This window comes from Ranitomeya imitator, chromosome 3, assembly GCF_032444005.1.
Source record: "Ranitomeya imitator isolate aRanImi1 chromosome 3, aRanImi1.pri, whole genome shotgun sequence".
Classification (NCBI taxonomy): domain Eukaryota; kingdom Metazoa; phylum Chordata; class Amphibia; order Anura; family Dendrobatidae; genus Ranitomeya; species Ranitomeya imitator.
In genome coordinates this window covers 269,492,642-269,514,097 of record NC_091284.1, presented here as the reverse complement: position 1 = coordinate 269,514,097, position 21,456 = coordinate 269,492,642, and the positions used below count along the sequence as shown (strand labels likewise).

Genomic DNA, 21,456 nt, shown 5'->3' with positions numbered 1-21,456 from the left:
TTGCTAATTTTTATCGTCGCTTCATCAATAATTTTTCTAGTATTGCTAAACCGTTGACTGATTTAACCAAGAAGGGTGCTGATGTGGTCAATTGGTCTTCTGCTGCTGTGGAAGCTTTTCAAGAGTTGAAGCGTCGTTTTTCTTCTGCCCCTGTGTTGTGCCAACCAGATGTTTCGCTCCCGTTCCAGGTCGAGGTTGATGCTTCTGAAATTGGAGCAGGGGCTGTTTTGTCGCAAAGAAGCTCTGATTGCTCGGTGATGAAACCATGCGCCTTCTTTTCCAGGAAGTTTTCGCCTGCTGAGCGAAATTATGATGTTGGCAATCGAGAGTTGCTGGCCATGAAGTGGGCATTCGAGGAGTGGCGTCATTGGCTTGAAGGAGCTAAGCATCGCGTGGTGGTCTTGACTGATCACAAGAACTTGACTTATCTCGAGTCTGCCAAACGGTTGAATCCTAGACAGGCTCGTTGGTCGCTGTTTTTCTCCCGTTTTGACTTTGTGGTTTCGTACCTTCCGGGCTCTAAAAATGTGAAAGCGGATGCCCTGTCTAGGAGTTTTGTGCCCGACTCTCCGGGTTTGCCTGAGCCGGCGGGTATTCTCAAAGAGGGGGTAATTTTGTCTGCCATCTCCCCTGATCTGTGGCGGGTGCTGCAAAAATTTCAGGCTAATAGACCTGACCGTTGCCCAGCGGAGAAACTGTTTGTCCCTGATAGGTGGACGAATAGAGTTATCTCTGAGGTTCATTGTTCGGTGTTGGCTGGTCATCCTGGAATCTTTGGTACCAGAGATTTAGTGGCTAGATCCTTTTGGTGGCCGTCTCTGTCGCGGGATGTGCGTTCTTTTGTGCAGTCCTGTGGGATTTGTGCTCGGGCTAAGCCCTGCTCTTCTCGTGCCAATGGGTTGCTTTTGCCCTTGCCGGTTCCGAAGAGGCCTTGGACACATATCTCTATGGATTTTATTTCGGATCTCCCCATCTCTCAAAAAATATCGGTCATTTGGGTGGTTTGTGATCGCTTCTCTAAGATGATCCATTTGGTACCCTTGTCTAAATTGCCTTCCTTCTCTGATTTGGTGCCATTGTTCTTCCAGCATGTGGTTCGTTTACATGGCATTCCTGAGAACATCGTTTCTGACAGAGTTTCCCAGTTTGTTTCGAGGTTTTGGCGAGCCTTTTGTGCTAGGATGGGCATTGATTTGTCTTTCTCCTCGGCTTTCCATCCTCAGACAAATGGCCAGACTGAACGAACCAATCAGACCTTGGAAACATATCTGAGATGTTTTGTTTCTGCTGATCAGGATGATTGGGTGTCCTTTTTGCCTTTGGCTGAGTTCGCCCTTAATAATCGGGCCAGCTCGGCTACTTTGGTTTCGCCGTTTCTCTGCAATTCTGGGTTCCATCCTCGTTTCTCTTCAGGGCAGGTTGAGTCTTCGGACTGTCCTGGTGTGGATACTGTGGTGGACAGGTTGCAGCAGATTTGGACTCATGTAGTGGACAATTTGACTTTGTCTCAGGAGAAGGCTCAACGTTTCGCTAACCGCAGGCGCTGTGTGGGTCCCCGACTTCGTGTTGGGGATTTGGTTTGGTTGTCATCTCGTTATATTCCTATGAAAGTTTCCTCTCCTAAGTTTAAGCCTCGCTTCATTGGTCCGTATAGGATTTCTGAGGTTCTTAATCCTGTGTCTTTTCGTTTGACCCTTCCAGCTTCTTTTTCCATCCATAACGTATTCCATAGGTCATTCTTGAGGAGATACGTGGCACCTGTGGTTCCATCCGTTAATCCTCCTGCCCCGGTTTTGGTTGAGGGGGAGTTGGAGTATATAGTGCAGAAGATTTTGGATTCTCGTGTTTCGAGACGGAAACTCCAGTATCTGGTTAAGTGGAAAGGTTATGGTCAGGAAGATAATTCCTGGGTCTTTGCCTCTGATGTCCATGCTGCCGATCTGGTTCGTGCCTTTCATATGGCTCATCCTGGTCGGCCTGGGGGCTCTGGTGAGGGTTCGGTGACCCCTCCTCAAGGGGGGGGTACTGTTGTGAATTCTGTGGTCAAGCTCCCTCCTGTGGTCATGAGTGGTACTGCAGCTTCTGAGTTTCCTTCCTCAGGTGACGAGGTTAAGTCGTTAGGTGCTGCTCTATTTAACTCCACCTAGTGCTTTGCTCCTGGCCTCCAGTCAAGGTTCCAGTATTGGTCTTGCTCTCTCCTGGATCGTTCCTGTGGCCTGTCTATCCTGCATAAGCTAAGTTTGCTTGTGTTATTTTTGTTTGCTATATTTTCTGTCCAGCTTGCTATATTTGTTAGTGTCGCTTGCTGGAAGCTCTGGGACGCAGAGGGAGCACCTCCATACCGTCAGTCGGTACGGAGGGTCTTTTTGCGCCCTCTGCGTGGTTGTTTGTAGGGTTTTGTGTTGACCGCAAAGCTATCTTTCCTATCTTCGGTCTGTTCAGTAAGTTGGGCCTCACTTTGCTTAAATCTATTTCATCTCTGTGTTTGTATTTTCATCTCAACTCACAGTCATTATATGTGGGGGGCTGCCTTTTCCTTTGGGGAATTTCTCTGAGGCAAGGTAGGCTTATTTTTCTATCTTAGGGCTAGCTAGTTTCTCAGGCTGTGCCCGAGGCGCCTAGGACTGGTCAGGAGCGCTCCACGGCTACCTCTAGTGTGATTTGATAGGATTAGAGATTGCGGTCAGCAGAGTTCCCACGTCTCAGAGCTCGTCCTATGTTATTGGTAACTGTCAGGCCACTTTGTGTGCTCTTAACCACTAGGCCCATTGTGGTTCTGAATCACCAGATCATAATAGTGAGCATGTTGTGCATTTGGAAACCCAGATTCTGACTCTAAATGTGCAGCTGGCAACACTGAGATCCATAGACAATATGGAGAGCAGTCTTCTGCTCACGGAGCAGACGCTCAATGAGACAGATGAGGGGGGGGATGGTGGGATGGAGCTGCAGGATGGTGAAGTAGGAAGCTGGGTGACAGTTAGGAAGCGGGGTAGAGGGAAGAGTGCCAGGGAGGCTAGTCCTGATCTGGCACACCCCAATAAGTTTGCTAAGTTGGCAGATGAGGGGGGTGCCAGTACAGGGGTAGCACTGCACTGCTGCAGCCAGGCATCTCCTCTGAAAGGAGTGACTGCTCCAGTAAGGAGGGAAATAGGAGAACAGGGCAGGCCAGACAGGTGCTGGTAGTGGGCGACTCAATTATTAGGGGAACAGATAGGGCAATCTGTCACAAAGACAGGGATCGTCGAACGGTGTGCTGCCTACCTGGCGCTCGAGTCCGACACATCACTGATCGGGTGGACAGATTATTGGGAGGGGCTGGTGAGGACCCAGCGGTCATGGTGCACATTGGCACTAATGACAAAGTTAGAGGTAGGTGGAAGGTCCTTAAAGATGATTTCAGGGAATTTGGCTGCAAGCTGAAAGCAAGGACCTCCAACGTGGTATTTTCCGAAATACTGCCGGTACCACGTGCCACGCCAGAGAGGCAACGGGAGATTAGGGAGGTTAATAAGTGGCTTAAGAATTGGTGTAGGAAAGAGGGGTTTGGGTTCCTGCAGAACTGGGCTGACTTCTCAGTTGGCTACAGGCTCTACGCTAGGGACAGGCTGCACCTCAATGGAGAGGGTGCAGCTGTGCTGGGGGAGAAAATGGCTAGAAGGTTGGAGGAGTGTTTAAACTAGGAATTGGGGGGAGGGTATTCATTTTATAGGAGGGGAAGATAGTGCAGATAGAGACCTGGGCACAAATAAGGAAGATGGGGGTGGCGGTGGCATGGGGGGTGGGGTTAGAACAGTTAATAATTTAAGAAATAGAAGTACAGAGAGGAACATAAAGTGCATGTATACTAATGCCAGAAGCCTCGCCAACAAAATGGACGAATTAGAACTAATGTTGTTGGAGCATAATTATGACATGGTGGGGATATCTGAAACGTGGCTGGATGAGAGCCATGACTGGGCTGTTAACTTGCAGGGCTATAGCCTGTTCAGAAATGACCGTACAGATAAGCGAGGGGGAGGGGTGTGTCTGTATGTAAAATCGTCCTTAAAACCCATCCTGCGTGATAATATAGGTGAATTTAATGAAAATGTAGAATCCCTGTGGGTGGAGATAAGGGGAGGGGGAAAAAATAATAAATTACTGATAGGGGTTTGTTATAAATCTCCAAAAATAATGGAAGCAATGGAGAATATCCTCGTAAAGCAAATAGATGAAGCTGCGACTCAAGGAGAAGTCATTATTATGGGGGACTTCAACTACCCTGAAATAGATTGGGGAACAGAAACCTGCAGTTCCAGCAAAGGTAATCGGTTTTTGACAACTATGAGAGACAATTACCTTTCACAACTGGTTCAGGACCCAACAAGAAGGGGGCCACTGCTAGACCTAATATTAACCAACAGGCCAGACCGCATAGCAAATATAAGGGTTGGGGGTCACTTGGGAAATAGCGATCACAAAATAATAAGTTTTCATGTATCCTTTAAAAATATGTGTAGTAGAGGGGTTACAAGGACACTAAACTTCAGGAGGGCAAATTTCCAACGGATGAGAGAGGATCTTGGTGCAATTAACTGGGACGATATCCTGAGACACAAAAATACACAAAGAAAATGGGAGACATTTATTAGCATCCTGGATAGGACCTATGCACAGTATATACCGTATGGGAATAAACATACTAGAAATAGGAGGAAACCAATATGGCTAAATAGAGCTGTAAGGCGCGCAATAAGTGACAAAAAGAAAGCATTTAGAGAATTAAAGGAAGTAGGTAGTGAGGAGGCATTAAATAAATACAGAAAATTAAATAAATTCTGCAAAAAGCAAATCAAGGCAGCAAAAATTGAGACAGAGAGACTCATTGCCAGAGAAAGTAAAAATAATCCTAAAATATTCTTTAACTACATAAATAGTAAGAAACTAAAAAAATGATAGTGTTGGCCCCCTTAAAAATAGTCTGGGTGAGATGGTGGATGAGGATGAGGAAAAAGCCAATATGCTAAATGACTTTTTTTCATCAGTATTTACACAAGAAAATCCCATGGCAGACAAAATGTCTAGTGATAAAAATTCCCAATTAAATGTCACCTGCTTAACCCAGCAGGAAGTGCGGCGGCGGCGTCTAAAAATCACTAAAATTGACAAATCTCCGGGCCCGGATGGGATACACCCTCGAGTACTGCAGGAATTAAGTACAGTCATTGATAGACCATTATTTTTAATCTTTAAAGACTCCATAATAACAGGGTCTGTGCCACAGGACTGGCGTATAGCAAATGTGGTGCCAATATTCAAAACGGGAACAAAAACTGAACTCGGAAATTATAGGCCAGTAAGCTTAACCTCTACTGTGGGTAAAATCCTGGAGGGCATTCTAAGGGACGCTATACTGGAGTATCTGAAGAGGAATAACCTCATGACCCAGTTTACTAGGGACCGTTCATGTCAGACTAATTTGATCAGTTTCTATGAAGAGGTAAGTTCCGGATTGGACCAAGAGAACCCAGTGGATGTAGTGTATATGGACTTTTCAAAAGCTTTTGATACGGTGCCACACAAAAGGTTGATACATAAAATGAGAATAATGGGGATAGGGGAAAATATGTGCAAGTGGGTTGAGAGCTGGCTCAGGGATAGGAAACAAAGGGTGGTTATTATTGGAGCACACTCGGACTGGGTAGCGGTTAGCAGTGGGGTACCACAGGGGTCAGTATTGGGCCCTCTTCTTTTTAACATATTTATTAATGACCTTGTAGGGGACATTCAGAGTAGAATTTCAATATTTGCAGATGACACTAAACTCTGCAGGGCAATCAATACAGAGGAGGACAATTTTATATTACAGGATGATTTATGTAAACTAGAAGCTTGGGCTGATAAATGGCAAATGAGCTTTAATGGGGATAAATGTAAGGTCATGCACTTGGGTAGAAGTAATAAGATGTATAATTATGTGCTTCTAAAACTCTGGGCAAAACCGTCAATGAAAAAGACCTGGGTGTATGGGTGGATGACAAACTCATATTCAGTGGCCAGTGTCAGGCAGCTGCTACAAAGGCAAATAAAATAATGGGATGCATTAAAAGAGGCATAGATGCTCATGAGGAGAATATAATTTTACCTCTATACAAGTCACTAGTTCGACCACACTTAGAATACTGTGCACAGTTCTGGTCTCCGGTGTTTAAGAAAGACATAGCTGAACTGGAGCGGGTGCAGAGAAGAGCGACCAAGGTTATTAGAGGACTGGGGGGGTCTGCAATACCAAGATAGGTTATTACACTTGGGGCTATTTAGTTTGGAAAAACGAAGACTAAGGGGTGATCTTATTTTAATGTATAAATATATGAGGGGACAGTACAAAGACCTTTCTGATGATCTTTTTAATCATAGACCTGAAACAGGGACAAGGGGGCATCCTCTGCGTTTGGAGGAAAAAAGGTTTAAGCATAATAACAGACGCGGATTCTTTACTGTAAGAGCAGTGAGACTATGGAACTCTCTGCCGTATGATGTTGTAATGAGTGATTCATTACTTAAATTTAAGAGGGGACTGGATACCTTTCTGGAAAAGTATAATGTTACAGGGTATATACACTAGATTACTTGATAGGGCGTTGATCCAGGGAACTAGTCTGATTGCCGTATGTGGAGTCGGGAAGGAATTTTTTTCCCCAATGTGGAGCTTACTCTTTGCCACATGGGTTTTTTTTGCCTTCCTCTGGATCAACATGTTAGGGCATGTTAGGTTAGGCTATGGGTTGAACTAGATGGACTTATAGTCTTCCTTCAACCTTAATAACTATGTAACTATGTAACTATATGGGGCATATATAATGGAGCATCTTATGGGGAGGCATATAATACAATGGTGGCGCAGGATGGGAGCAGCACATGACAGAATGGGGGTGCAGGATGGGAGCAGCACATGACAGATTGGGCGCAGGATGGCAGCAGCACATGACAGAACGGGCGCTGGATGGTAGCAGCACATGACAGAACGGGCGCAGGATGGCAGCAGCACATGACAGAACGGGGGCGCAGGATGGGAGCAGCACATGACAGAACGGGGGCGCAGGATGGGAGCAGCACATGACAGAATGGGGGCGCAGGATGGCAGCAGCACATGACAGAACAGGCGCAGGATGGGAGCAGCACATGACAGAACGGGGTCACAGGATGGGAGCAGCACATGACAGAACAGGGGCGCAGGATGGGAGCAGCACATGACAGAATGGGGCGCAGGATGGCAGCAGCACATGACAGAACGGGCGCAGGATGGGAGCAGCACATGACAGAACAGGGGCGCAGGATAGGAGCAGCACATGAAAGAACGGGAGCAGGATGGGAGCAGCACATGACAGGATGGGAGCAGCAAATGACAGAATGGAGGCACAGGATGGGTGCAGAACATGTCAGAATGGAGGCGCAGGATGGGTGCAGCACATGTCACAATGGGGGCGCAGGATGGGAGCAGCACATGACAGAATGGGGGCGCAGGATGGGTGCAACACGTGACAGAATGGGGGCGCAAGATGGGTGCAGAACATGTCAGAATGGAGGCGCAGGATGGGTGCAGAACATGTCAGAATGGGGGTGCAGGATGGGAGCAGCACATGTCAGAATGGGGGTGCAGGATGGGTGCAGCACATGTCAGGATGGGGACGCAGGATGGGTGCAGCACATGACAGGATGGGGACGCAGGATGGAGCAGCTCATGACAGGATGGGGACGCAGGATGGAGCAGCACATACCAGGATGGAGACCATATACCAATATAGATGCTAGCCACCCGGGCGTAGAACGGGTTCAATAGCTAGTTTATAAATAATACTGAATGATATCAACATAGATTACCTCTGGGTAATTGTGCGCCATGTGTGACATGTATTCTGTGCTTTTGTATCATGTATGACATGTGCCTTATACTTTTATGTCATAGATGACGGTTGCGCATTATGTGATGTGTCTGATGAACACAATATATGTCATGTGCTTGTCTGCCATAAATTACATGTGTATTGTGCTTATGTGTCTTGCAGAATGTGTGTATTGTGTTTGTGTGCTGTGTATGACATGTTTGATGTGCTTGTGTATGATAGGTGCACCATGCTTGTGTGAGGTTGTATGACATGAACAGTGGGAAAGTATTCAGACCCTTTAAATTTTTCACTTTGTTTCATTGCAGCCTTTTAGTAAATTCAAAAAAGTTCTTTTTTTTCTCATTATTGTACACTCTGCACCCCATCTTGACTGAATAAAAACAGAAAAGTAGAAATGTTTGCATATTTATTAAAAAAGAAAAACAGAAATATCACATGGTCATCATAAGTATTCAGACACTCATATTTAAAGATACCGTCACATTAAGCGACACTGCAGCGATCCAGACAACGATCCCGATCGCTGCAGCGTCACTGTGTGGTCGCTGGAGAGCTGTCACACAGACAGCTCTCCAGCGACCAACGATGCCGGTCCCCTGGTAACCAGGGTAATCATCGGGTTACTAAGCGCAGGGCCCGATGTTTACCCTGGTTACCAGCGTAAACGTAAAAAAAAAAACACTACATACTTACCTTCCGCTGTCTGTCCCCCAGCGCTGTGCTTCTTTGCACTGACTGTGAGCGCCAGCCAGAAAGCACAGCGGTGACATCACCGAAGGACAGACAGCGGAAGGTAAGTATGTAATGTTTTTTTTTTTTACGTTTACGCTGGTAACCAGGGTAAACATCGGGTTACTAAGCGCGGCCCTGATGTTTACCCTGGTTACCAGTGAAGACATCGCTGAATCGGCGTCACACACGCCGATTCAGCGATGTTTGCGGGAGGTCCAGCGACGAAACAAAGTTCTGGACTTTCTGCGCCGACCAACGATGGCAAAGCAGGATCCTGATAGCTGCTGCCTGTCAAACTGAACGATATCGCTAGCCAGGACGCTGCAACATCATGGATCGCTAGCGATATCGTTCAGTGTGACGGTACCTTAAGTCACATGCTGTCCATTTCCTTGTGATTCTCCTTGTGTTGGTTCTACTCCTTCATTGGAGGCCAGCTGTGTTTAATTAAACTGATAGGACTTGATTTGGAAAGGCACACACCTGTCTATATAAGACCTCACAGCTCACAGTGCATGTCAGACCAAATGAGAATCATGAGGTCAAAGGAACTTGCCAAGAAGCTCAGAGACAGAATTGTGGCAAGGCACAGATGTGGCCAAGGTTACAAAAGAATTTCTGCAGTACTCAAGATTCCTAAGAGCACAGTGGCCTTCTTAATCCTTAAATGGAAGAAGTTTGGGACCACCAAAAGTCTTCCTAGACCTGGCTGTCCAGCTAAACTGAGCAATCGTGGGAGAAGAGCCTTGATGAGAGAGGTGAAGAAGAACCCCAAGATCACTGCGGCTGAGCTCCAGAGATGCAGTAGGGAGATGGGAGAAAGTTCCACAAAGTCAACTGTCACTGCAGCCTTCCACGAGTCGGGTCTTTATGGCAGAGTGGCCCAACAAAAGCCTCTCCTTAGTGCAAGACGTATGAAAGCCCGCATAGAGTTTGCTAAAAAAACACATGAATGACTGAAAGACTATGAGAAATAAGATTCTCTGGTCTGATGAGACGAAGATAGACCTTTTTGGTGATAATTCTAAGCGGTATGTGTGGAAAAAAACAGGCACTGCTCATCACCTGCCCAATACAATCCCAAAAGTGAAACATGTTGGTGGCAGCATCATGCTATGGGGGTGTTTTAAGCTGCAGGGACAGGATGACTGGTTGCCATTGAAGGAAACATGAATGCAGCCAAGTACAGAGATATTCTGGATGAAAACCTCTTCCAGAGTGCTCCGGACCTCAGACTTGGCCAAAGGTTCACCTTCCAATAAGACAATAACCCTAAGCACACAGCTAAAATAACAAAAGAGTGGCTTCAGAACAACTCTGTGACCATTCTTGTCTGGCCCAGCCAGAGCTCTGACCTAAACCCAATTGAGCATCTCTGGAGAGACCTGAAAATTGCTGTTCACCAACATTCATCATCCAACCTGATGGAACTGGAGAGGATCTACAAGGAAGAATGTTGCATCATTCCCAAGAAGACTCATGGCTGTTCTAGCTCAAAAGGGTGCTTCTACTCAATACTGAACAAAGGGTCTGAATTCCCTCTGAACATGTGATACTTCAGTTTTTCTTTTTTAATAAATTTGCAAAACTTTCTACATTTCTGTTTTTTTTCAGTGAAGATGGAGTGCAGAGTGTACATTAATGAGAAAAAAGTCAACTTTTTGAATTTACCAAATGGCTGCAATGAAAAAAAGAGTGAAGAATTTAAAGGGGTCTGAATGCTTTCCGTACCCACTGTATTAAAGCAAATCTGCACTCAGAAGGCAAATAGTTCTCTGTCCCTACCGAATCTCTCCGTATGGCTAAGCAGTACTGTACAGCCACATATGGGGTATTTCCACATTCAGCAGAAATTGTGTGACAAATTTTGGTGCCATTTTTACTGATTTCCCAGCGTAAAAATGTAAAATCTGGGGCTAAAACACAATTTTGATGTAAAAATGTAATTATTTTTTCTTCACTGCCCAATGATATAAAATTCAGTGACACACCTGTGGTGTTAATATGATCACTACCCCCTAGATGAATTAATTTAGAGGTATCGTTTGTAAGATGGGGTCACTTATGAGGGGTTCTGCTGTTCTTGAGCCTCAGGGGCTCTATCTATGTGACATGGTATCCTCTTACCAGTCCAGCAAAATCTGAACTCCAATATGGACTTCTTCCCTTCTGAGCTTTACACTGTGCCTCAAAAGCAGTTTTCGACCAAATAGCAGGAATTGGCAAATTCAAGAGAAATTGAGGTCAAATTTTGAGGTCAATTTTCTGCTGTTACCCTTTGGGGCTAAAAGAACATTTTTGTGCAATAAAATTAGATTTTTTTATTTTCATGGCTCAAAATTATAAACTTCTGTGAAGCACATGTGGGTTCAAGGTGCTTAGCACACATCTAGATAAATTCCTTGAGGGTTCTAGTTTCCAAAATGGTGTCACTTGTAGGGGGTTTCCACTGTTTAAGCACATCAGGGGCTCTCCAAACCCAACATGACACCCTCTGAACATTCCATCAAAATCTGCATTTCAAAATATCACTCCATCCTTTCTGAGCTATGCCGTGCACCCATACAGCAGTTTTCCACCATGTATGGCATATCTGCATACTCATGAGAAATTGCACAAGAAATTTTGGGATTAATTTTTTCCTGTTACCTTTGTGAAAATAAAAAAATCGTGGCTATCAGAAAATTTTTGTGGGAACAATTTGATTTTTTTTTATTTCACTGAGGGGTCTAGTTTAAAAATTGGGTCACTGATGGGGGATTTCCACTCTTTAGGCACTTCAAATGTGCTGTGGTCCCTAAAAATATGTTTTTGTAAATTTTGTTGTAAAAATGAGAAATCGCTGATCAACTTTTAACCATTCGAACTTCCTAACAAAAAAAATGATGTTTCAAAAATTATGCTGATGGAAAGTAGACATGTGGGAAATTTTATTTATTATCTATTTTGTATTGCATGACTCTGAATTAAGGGCATAAAAATTAAAAGTTTGAATATTGCTACATTTTCAAAATTTTCACCAAATTTCTGATTTTTTCACAAGGAAATGCAGGTCATATACAGTGGGGGAAATAAGCATTTGATCCCTTGCTGATTTTGTAAGTTTGCCAACTGACAAAGACATGAACAGTCTATAATTTTAAGGGTAGGTTATTTTTTAACATTGAGCGATAGAATATCAAAAATAAAATTCAGAAAATCACATTGTATAAATTATATAAATTTACTTGCATTTTGCAGTGAGAAATAAGTATTTGATACCCTACCAACCGTTAAGAGTTCTGGCTCCTACAGACCAGTTAGATGCTCCTAATCAACTCATTACCTGCATTAAAGACAGCTGTCTTACATAGTCACCTTTACAAAAGACTCTGTCGCAGACTCAATTAATCAGCCAGACTCTATTAATCAGTCAGACTCTAACCTCTACAATATGGGCAAGACCAAAGAGCTTTATAAGAATGCCAGGGAGAAGATCATAAACCTGCACAATGCTGGAATGGGCTACAAAACTATAAGTAAGACGCTGGGTCAGAAGGAGACAACTGTAGGTGCAATAGTAAGAAAATGGGAGAAATACAAAATGGCTGTCAATCGACATCGATCTGGGGCACCATGCAAAGTCTCACCTCGTGGGGTATCCTTGATCATGAGGAAGGTGAGAGATCAGCCAAAAAGTACATGGGGGAACTTGTTAATGATCTCAAGGCAGCGGGACCACAGTCACCAAGAAATCCATTGGTAACACATTAAGCCGTAAAGGTTTAAAAACCTGTAATGCCCGCAAGGTCCCCTGCTCAAGAGGGCACATGTGCAGGCATGTCTGAAGTTTGCCAATGAACACCTGGATGATTCTGTGAGTGACTGGGAGATGGTGCTGTGGTCAGATGAGACAAAAATTTACGTCTTTGGCATTAACTCAACTCGCAGTGTTTGGAGGAAGAGAAATGCCTATAACCCAAAGAAAACCATCCCCACTGTTAGGCATGAAGGTGGAAACATTTTGTTTTGTTTTGGGGGTGTTTCTCTGCTAAGGGCACATGACTACTTCACTGCATCAATGGGAAAAGGGATGGAGATATGTACCGTAAAATCCTGAGTGACAAGCTCCTTCCCTCTGCCAGGACATTAATAATGGGTCATGACTGGGTCTTCCAGCAAGATAATGACCCAAAGCATACAGCCAAGGCAACAAAGAAGTGGCTCAAAAAGAAGCACATGAAGTGGCATAGCCAGTCTCCAGAATTGGCAGTGTATCCAATACTTATTTTCACAACTGTATATGACATGTACTCTGTGCTTGTTTGAAATTTGCAATGTTCTTTTGTGATGTATTTGGTGTGTGCTGAGTGCTTGTGTGATATGTGCACTGTGCTTTTATGTCATGTGCGACATGTCCCCTCTCCTTGTTGGCCATGTACAGTCTGATTCCTTCATGTTTGCCATATGTGCAGTGTTTGTGTGATGTATGTCTGCTCTGTGAGTATGACATATGTCTTGTGTGCTTTTCTTGTGTGCTGTGCATGCTATGCCGAGTGTGCTGTGCGTTTGTTACATGTATGACTTGCATCACGCGTACAAGGGTTATGTGCCTCTTACATGTGTACAACAGGTTTTTATTACATAACATGCATTATTTAAAGGTGAGGCCCAAAGGCCAAAGACATTTTCATCTAAATCCCTATCTATTAAGTGCCGTTAATTAAACTAATTTCTAATATGTATGGAGCTGTACTCTTCAGGTACATTCACTGTACACATCTCCCTGTAGCGGGAGCTTAAAACAGCTGATTAGTGGAAGTGCCAGCTGTTTGATCTGCACCAATCTGATTAATCTAATATATAATTGCCTAGAATACTACTTCCTGCAATTTGTGCCAACTTCCTGTCCGGAGCTAATGTCCGGAGCTAATGTCCGGAGCTAATGTCCGGAGATAAGTGACGTCAACAGTGTCCAGTGTCTGATTGGTTGCCGCCTGCTGCGAGCGACCAATCAGAAACGTGCCGTACTGTGACACACTCCGCCCGCCATTTTGGTGTGATTTTTGAATTTTTACCTCACAGCAAGTTTCTACTGCGTGGAGACGGGCCCAGTGACGTTGCTCTTCAAGCTCCTGCCGAATTTCGTCAAAAAAATGATAATACCATTTACCAAAACTATATATATTTAGTTGTGAAGTGGTTCAGTGACATTTTCACACCAATTTTGAACTTTTGTTTGGTGTTTTCTCCATATACTGCCTATTATTTTTGTTCTTTCTTACTATTATTTATTAATTGTATTATTCTTACATTTGAATAAATAAAGTATATATGGATTCTAGACTCCCGATTCTTTAGAATCGGGCTGCCATCTAGTATATCATAATGACCTATCCTGATTGTTCTAATTGCTGTGTGTTCTGTCAGCGTGTCTGTATTTCCTTGCGTTGTAAAGTGCAGTATGATAATTGTCGGCAAAGAGCCTGTGTAGACAGGTATCTGATCACCATATGGTCATTGTATGGCAGCATTATTGGTTTCATTGTTGGTTGTACTGTGGTAATTTACATTTCTCCTTGACCATATAATTAAGTACTTCTATGTTCCGCTTTTATGTTAATTCTTGTGTTAATTGCGTACTTAATTGTGTAAAGAGAATCTAATTTTTCTATGTCTATTTGAGAGCAGAATTATGTAGTTGCTGGGAGCAACGTTGAAGTATCACTTACTGGACTGTTTGGTGTAGTTTTCCTGTAGCATAGCTCAGAAAGCTGCTCTGTGTATAACCCGCCCACACCATTTACTGGCAACTTACTGTGTACAGTGTGCATTGTGAGCAAGCTGCCAATCAGTGGTGGGGGTGGGGTTACACAGATTAGCTGGACTTGTCTGCACCGAACACCTTGTCCTCTAGTGATAATCTTCTGGTGATAAAACACTGATTGTACTAATACAATTGTACGTAACCTAAGTGACACATATCTGGAATCAGGCTCTCTTGCGCTATATTATGCTGCTCCAAGATTAGATAGAAAACCATCTGACAGATTTCTCTTAAGGGAGTGCTGAAGGACATGCCAAGGTAAAGCAATATTTTCTGAACCTTGTATTGCTCGCTGCTACGACCGCTCACCTGACCGCGACGTCATCGAAGGTTCTTCACTCACTGCATTCTAAGGAACGGAGGTAGACGCTTGCAGCGGTGACAGCCAGGGTTCGTCGGAGGGGTGAGTATATCCATATTTTTTATTTTTATTCTTTATTTTTTACATGAATATGGATCCCAGGGCCTGAAGGAGAGTCTCCTCTCCTCCAGACCCTTGGAACGATACGCACCGCACACGCCGATTCCGATTTCCGATATCGCAAAAATATCGGAACTCAGTATCGGAATTCCGATAAAGCAAATATCGGCCGATACCCGATACCTGCAGTATCGGAATGCTCAACACTAATCACAACATATCTGGGAAACGAGAAACACTGGGATGTAAGATCCAGAAAGGCCATCACAGGTCAGCAATATTTGATCTGGGGCAACCAAAATTTCGGATCAAATTTTGCAGTCATTGTCACATATATGCTCACACACCCTTCCCCGAATCGATGTTAACTTTCCACTAGGCCATGACCCCTTGCCGAGCAAGGTGTAAAAAGAGTCTATATTGCATAAAGAATGTAGTGTAAGGCATGCATGACAGTTTTTTATAGAACAAATACATAGTTACATAGTTACATAGTTATTAAGGTTGAAGGAAGACTATTAGTCCATCTAGTTCAACCCATAGCCTAACCTAACATGCCCTAACATGTTGATCCAGAGGAAGGCAAAAAAAAACCCATGTGGCAAAGAGTAAGCTCCACATTGGGGAAAAAAATTCCTTCCCGACTCCACATACGGCAATCAGACTAGTTCCCTGGATCAACGCCCTATCAAGGAATCTAGTGTATATACCCTGTAACATTATACTTTTCCAGAAAGGTATCCAGTCCCCTCTTAAATTTAAGTAATGAATCACTCATTACAACATCATACGGCAGAGAGTTCCATAGTCTCACTGCTCTTACAGTAAAGAATCCGCGTCTGTTATTATGCTTAAACCTTTTTTCCTACAAACGCAGAGGATGCCCCCTTGTCCCTGTTTCAGGTCTATGATTAAAAAGATCATCAGAAAGGTCTTTGTACTGTCCCCTCATATATTTATACATTAAAATAAGATCACCCCTTAGTCTTCGTTTTTCCAAACTAAATAGCCCCAAGTGTAATAACCTATCTTGGTATTGCAGACCCCCCAGTCCTCTAATAACCTTGGTCACTCTTCTCTGCACCCGCTCTAGTTCAGCTATGTCTTTCTTATACACCGGAGACCAGAACTGTGCATAGTATTCTAAGTGTGGTCGAACTAGTGACTTGTATAGAGGTAAAATTATGTTCTCCTCATGAGCATCTATGCCTCTTTTAATGCATCCCATTATTTTATTTGCCTTTGTAGCAGCTGCCTGACACTGGCCACTGAATATGAGTTTGTCATCCACCCATACACCCAGGTCTTTTTCATTGACAGTTTTGCCCAGAGTTTTAGAATTAAGCACATAATTATACATCTTATTACTTCTACCCAAGTGCATGACCTTACATTTATCCCCATTAAAGCTCATTTGCCATTTATCAGCCCAAGCTTCTAGTTTACATAAATCATCCTGTAATATAAAATTGTCCTCCTCTGTATTAATTACCCTGCAGAGTTTAGTGTCATCTGCAAATATTGAAATTCTACTCTGAATGCCCCCTACAAGGTCATTAATAAATATGTTAAAAAGAAGAGGGCCCAATACTGACCCCTGTGGTACCCCACTGCTAACCGCTACCCAGTCCGAGTGTGCTCCATTAATAACCACCCTTTGTTTCCTATCCCTGAGCCAGCTCTCAACCCACTTGCACATATTTTCCCCTATCCCCATTATTCTCATTTTATGTATCAACCTTTTGTGTGGCACCGTATCAAAAGCTTTTGAAAAGTCCATATACACTACATCCACTGGGTTCCCTTGGTCCAATCCGGAACTTACCTCTTCATAGAAACTGATCAAATTAGTCTGACATGAACGGTCCCTAGTAAACCCGTGCTGATACTGGGTCATGAGGTTATTCCTCTTCAGATACTCCAGTATAGCATCCCTTAGAATGCCCTCCAGGATTTTACCCACAGTAGAGGTTAAGCTTACTGGTCGATAATTTCCGAGTTCAGTTTTTGTCCCCTTTTTGAATATTGGCACCACATTTGCTACACGCCAATCCTGTGGTACAGACCCTGTTATTATGGAGTCTTTAAAGATTAAAAATAATGGTCTATCGATGACTGTACTTAATTCCTGCAGTACTCGAGGGTGTATCCCATCCGGGCCCGGAGATTTGTCAATTTTAGTGATTTTTAGGCACATTTAGTTCAGTAAATCTTCCCAGAACAGTTATAATAAAAGTGTTTCTTAATGAGAATTAACCATTAGTCCACAGAGAACTGCTTGCTGAATACTTACTTGATGTCAAGTCTGAAAAACAAAGCAAAAGAAAAAATATTAATAAAATAAAGCATCCACATTTGCACAGCATGTAAAATAAATTGCTGAATAGTTCCTAAAGGTTCAGAACCTATAGTAAAAGGAATAAAAGGAAATATGGAATGTTATAGAACATTAGGTTCTATGATGTGAGTATTCATCCAACACCATAGGGCAACAGGCTTAAATTACAGTTTAAAAAAATGTGCTGCGCCAAAATTGAGAGAGCACTGGTGTATTCACAGCAGGAAACAGAAGGCAGTTCCACAGGGAATTTAAGGGATTTTCTAAGATTTTTTCTTACGTGTATTCTCAGCTTAAGGGGTCGCTCACATCTGTGTATATAAAATCGCTCAGATTCCCGAGTGTCATTCCGTATGTCATGTGAGTTCTATGCGAGTGTGCATTTTTTTCACACCTAGCATCCATATGTCATGCCTATGACATCATCTTTTACATACTATATTAATACTCTATGTAAATTAAATCTAATTGTCATAAATAATTAAGCAATCTTATATGAGATATTGGTAGAGAGATGGTAAAAAGATATTAGATTTATTATAGATAGAGATCCTGCAGATATATAATGTCACAAACCCATACATATTATAATCTCCCACCCTTTAGTGCCTTCCATGTGGCACTAAAGAATAGTTAGCCTATTAATTAGCCTGATAATAAATAAATGATTTTAAAAAAAGATGTGGGGTCTCCCCTATTTTTGACAACCAGCAAAGGTAAAGCAGATTGCTTGTGGGTTGAAATTATCAGGCTGGGAAAGTCCCAGCCTAAAACTTTCCCTTCCAGCTGCTGCCCCAGAAGTGGAGCATCAAATTAGATGCCAACTCTGGTGCTTCGCCTTGGCTCTTCCCGATTTTATTGGTGCGGTGGCATTTGGGGTAATAGTAGTTGGGGGTTGATGTCAGCTGTGAATTGTCCAAAGACACAGTTGACATCAAACCCTTGTGCTAGTAATGGAGAGGTATCTATCGGCACCCCAACTACTAACCCAGTAAAACTTAAAAAACAACACATACAGAAATATTCTATTTAATAAAAAAACTCGCTAGCTTTCTTTGGTTCACCAATTTATTTAAAAAAAACATGCAGCTCTGACGTAGTCCAGGGAATCTGATAATAAATTGGTGAACAAGGGACAGTGTCTTGTTTTTATTGCTCTCTTTTTAGTTTATTTTAGTTTTTCATTTGTGTACTACATCGGATTCCCTGGACTACGTTGGACCTACATGGGTTTATTTTTTCAAATAAATTTGTGAAAGAGTCAGGGAGTGTTTTTCAAAATAAAATATTTTTGTGTGTGTGTGTTTTTTCTTTTTACTAACTGGGTTACTTTTGGGGGTCTGATAGATACCTCTCCATTACTAACACTAGGGCTTGATGTTATCTGTGCTTTTGGGCAATTCACAGCTGACAACAAGCAAAACTACTATTAGCCCGATTGCCAACACATCAGGGTAATTGCAAAGAGTCGAGACAAAGCACCAGAGTTGGGGCATCTAATGTGATGCTCCATATCTGGGGCAGCTGCGGGCTGCTATTTTTATGCTGGGAAGGGCACAATAGCCCAGTATAATAATATCAGCAAACAGCTGTCTGCTTTATCTTTGCTGGTTATCAAACATGGGGGGGGCACGTTGTTTTTTTACAATGATTTATTTGTTAGGTTAAACCAGGCTAGACACCATTTAGTGACACATGAAAGGCACTAAAGGGTGCAAGTGTATAACATGTATGAGGGGTGTGACATTATTTATATGCAGGATATCTATCTATTCTATTTATATTCTATCTAATATTTTTGAGATATATGAGTAAAAATTGGACAGCATATGAATGGTCCGTGTGCCGTCTGATTTTTTTTTTTTATCACAACCATTGACAAGCATTGGCGAATCTCTGACATTTTACTCGACCACTTCCAGCATGCTGTGATGTTTTCCTCAGCCCGATTACAGCTGAGGAAAAACTTGCAGATGAACACTGCCTCATTGAATAACATTGGTGTGAGTGAAATGTGATTTTTTTTTGTATCATATCACACTCGGTGTATTTATACGGAGATGTGAGCAATCCCTAAAAATGACAGAGGCATCACTGCTGATTCTAGTGTTTGGCTGCTGTGGTTACATGCTGTAGCATTGATATCAGCCAAAGACTGAGTGCAGTGTCGGAGAGGCAGTGCTGGAACACTGGGTAAGTATGGCTCATTTTGCTTATTTTAAGTAAAGCTGTCTAAAATTTAGACTATAACAAATCTTGGAAAAAAACTTAAGTTACTTGATCAGCATGAATGAATTATAGATCAAGGGTGGGGAACCTCAGGCCCCAGGGCAATTTACGGCCCTCGATGACCTTTTATCAGGTCCCCGAGCAGATTCTCAGGGACTGCATTCTTGGGCAGGGAGGTGTAATAATAATAATAATAATTTTTATTTATATAGCGCCAACATATTCCGCAGCACTTAAAAATTAAGTGGGGACATGTACAGACAATAAATTCAGTACGAGTTCAGGCAATTTAAACAGTGACATTTAGGCCTCTTTTCCACTTGCGAGAAACACGTCCGTGTCTCGCATGTGGAAACGAAGCTCTGGCGCCGGCACTTCGGAGCGGAGCGTGTGGCTCCATTTGTTGCTATGCGGCCGCACGCTCCGCTCCACTGTGCCGGCGCCAGAGCTTCGTTTCCACATGCGAGACACGGACGTGTTCCTCGCAAGTGAAAACAAGCCCTAAGGGTGAGGTCCCTGCTCGCAAGCTTACAATCTACAAGGAAATGGGGGGATACAATAGGTGAAAAGTGCTTCTTATTTCAGGTCTGGCAATTATATTAAATAGGGATTTTCATACAAAGCTGCATGATCCGGTCATCTGCCCATGTGTTTAAGTGCAATAGTCAAGTATCAAGTGCAGTTATCCTGTGCATGGAGGGTGTGGAGACAGATGAATAGTAGAGTGCAGATTCAGAATAATATTTGGAAGGAGGGAACAGGACAAAGTTAGTTTACTGAGTAGTTGATGTGGTAGGCTTGTTTGAAGAGATGGGTTTTTAAAGCGCGCTTGAATAGGTCGGGGCTAGGTATCAGTCTGATCGTCTGTGGAAGTGCATTCCAGAGAGCTGGCGCAGCACGAGAGAAGTCTTGGAGACGGAGGTGTGACGTTCGGATTACGAGGGATGTTAGTCTTATGTCATTTGTAGAATGAAGGGCATGTGTAGGGCGATAGACAGAGATGAGAGAGGAGATATAAGGCGCTGCAGAACTGTGGAGAGCTTTGTGGGTGAGAGAGATGAGTTTATACTGGACCCTGTAGCGAATGGGTAGCCAGTGTAATGACTGGCACAAGATGGAGGCATCGGTGAAGCGGCTGGACAGAAATATGACTCTGGCTGCAGCATTCAAGATGGATTGGGGAGGAGAAAGTTTGGTAAGAGGGAGACCGATCAGAAGAGAGTTGCAGTAGTCCAGACGAGAATGAATGAGAGCGACAGTAAAAGTCTTAGCAGTTTCAACGGTGAGAAAAGGTCGGATTCTGGAGATGTTTTTAAGATGCAGGTGTATTTTGATTACAACCAGCTCATTAATTTCTTCTTGCTCTGTTAGCACACACACGCAGTGTTCACTACTTAGCATTGAAGGGCATGCAATGAAAGATTACGTCCTGACACCAGTGCCGTCAGGATGTACTTTGTGGGCGGAGTTTGTACGGCTCCTGAAGGATGATATAAATATCCAAATGGCCCTTTGCAGAAAAAAGATTCCCCACCCCTGTTATAAATGAACAGTTTTGAAGGTTGGACAAATAAATGAACACAAAATAAAGATATGGTGGTAATAATAGATTGGAAGAAGCTAATTTGGGTCACTAAAATCAAAGACCATCAAGCCTCTATATATATTTAGAATTTATAGAAACAGAAACCCTGATTCCAGTGATGCATCACTTACTAGGCTGCTTAGTGTAGTTTTGTTAAAATTACTGTCTTATCAGCAGGAGATTAGGGGACTAGTAAACCTGCTGTCAGGTAGTCAAGCATCACTATGAGCTGTGTATAACCCCACCCCATCACTGATTGGCAGCTTTCAGTGTACAGTACATAGGCAGAAAACTGCCATTTAGTGGTGTGGGCGGGGTTATACACAGATCAGCCTTCAGAGAACTGTAAGATCTGCACCAGATAAAACTGTGAATTTATACAAATTCTAGCAATCAGCCTAGCAAGTGAAACATCTCTGAAGTCAGGGTCTCTGCACCTACTTCATGCTGCTCTCA

The 21,456-nt window shown here is 43.2% G+C and overlaps 1 protein-coding gene across 3 annotated transcripts in view; it reads right to left on the bottom strand.

Annotated features, from left to right (window-relative positions):
- Positions 1-21,456, bottom strand: part of LOC138669744 (uncharacterized) — a 43,575-nt gene that overhangs the window by 10,607 nt on the left and 11,512 nt on the right. The window contains exon 1 of one of the 3 annotated variants that reach the window (XM_069756467.1): positions 17,142-17,229. The exons of the other annotated variants lie outside the window; for them this stretch is intronic. Within the exon in view, the coding sequence (XP_069612568.1) occupies positions 17,142-17,214 (73 nt within the window). The 5' untranslated portion in view covers positions 17,215-17,229. Of the gene's footprint in view, positions 1-17,141; positions 17,230-21,456 lie in introns of those variants that run through there. 3 annotated transcript variants of the gene reach the window in all.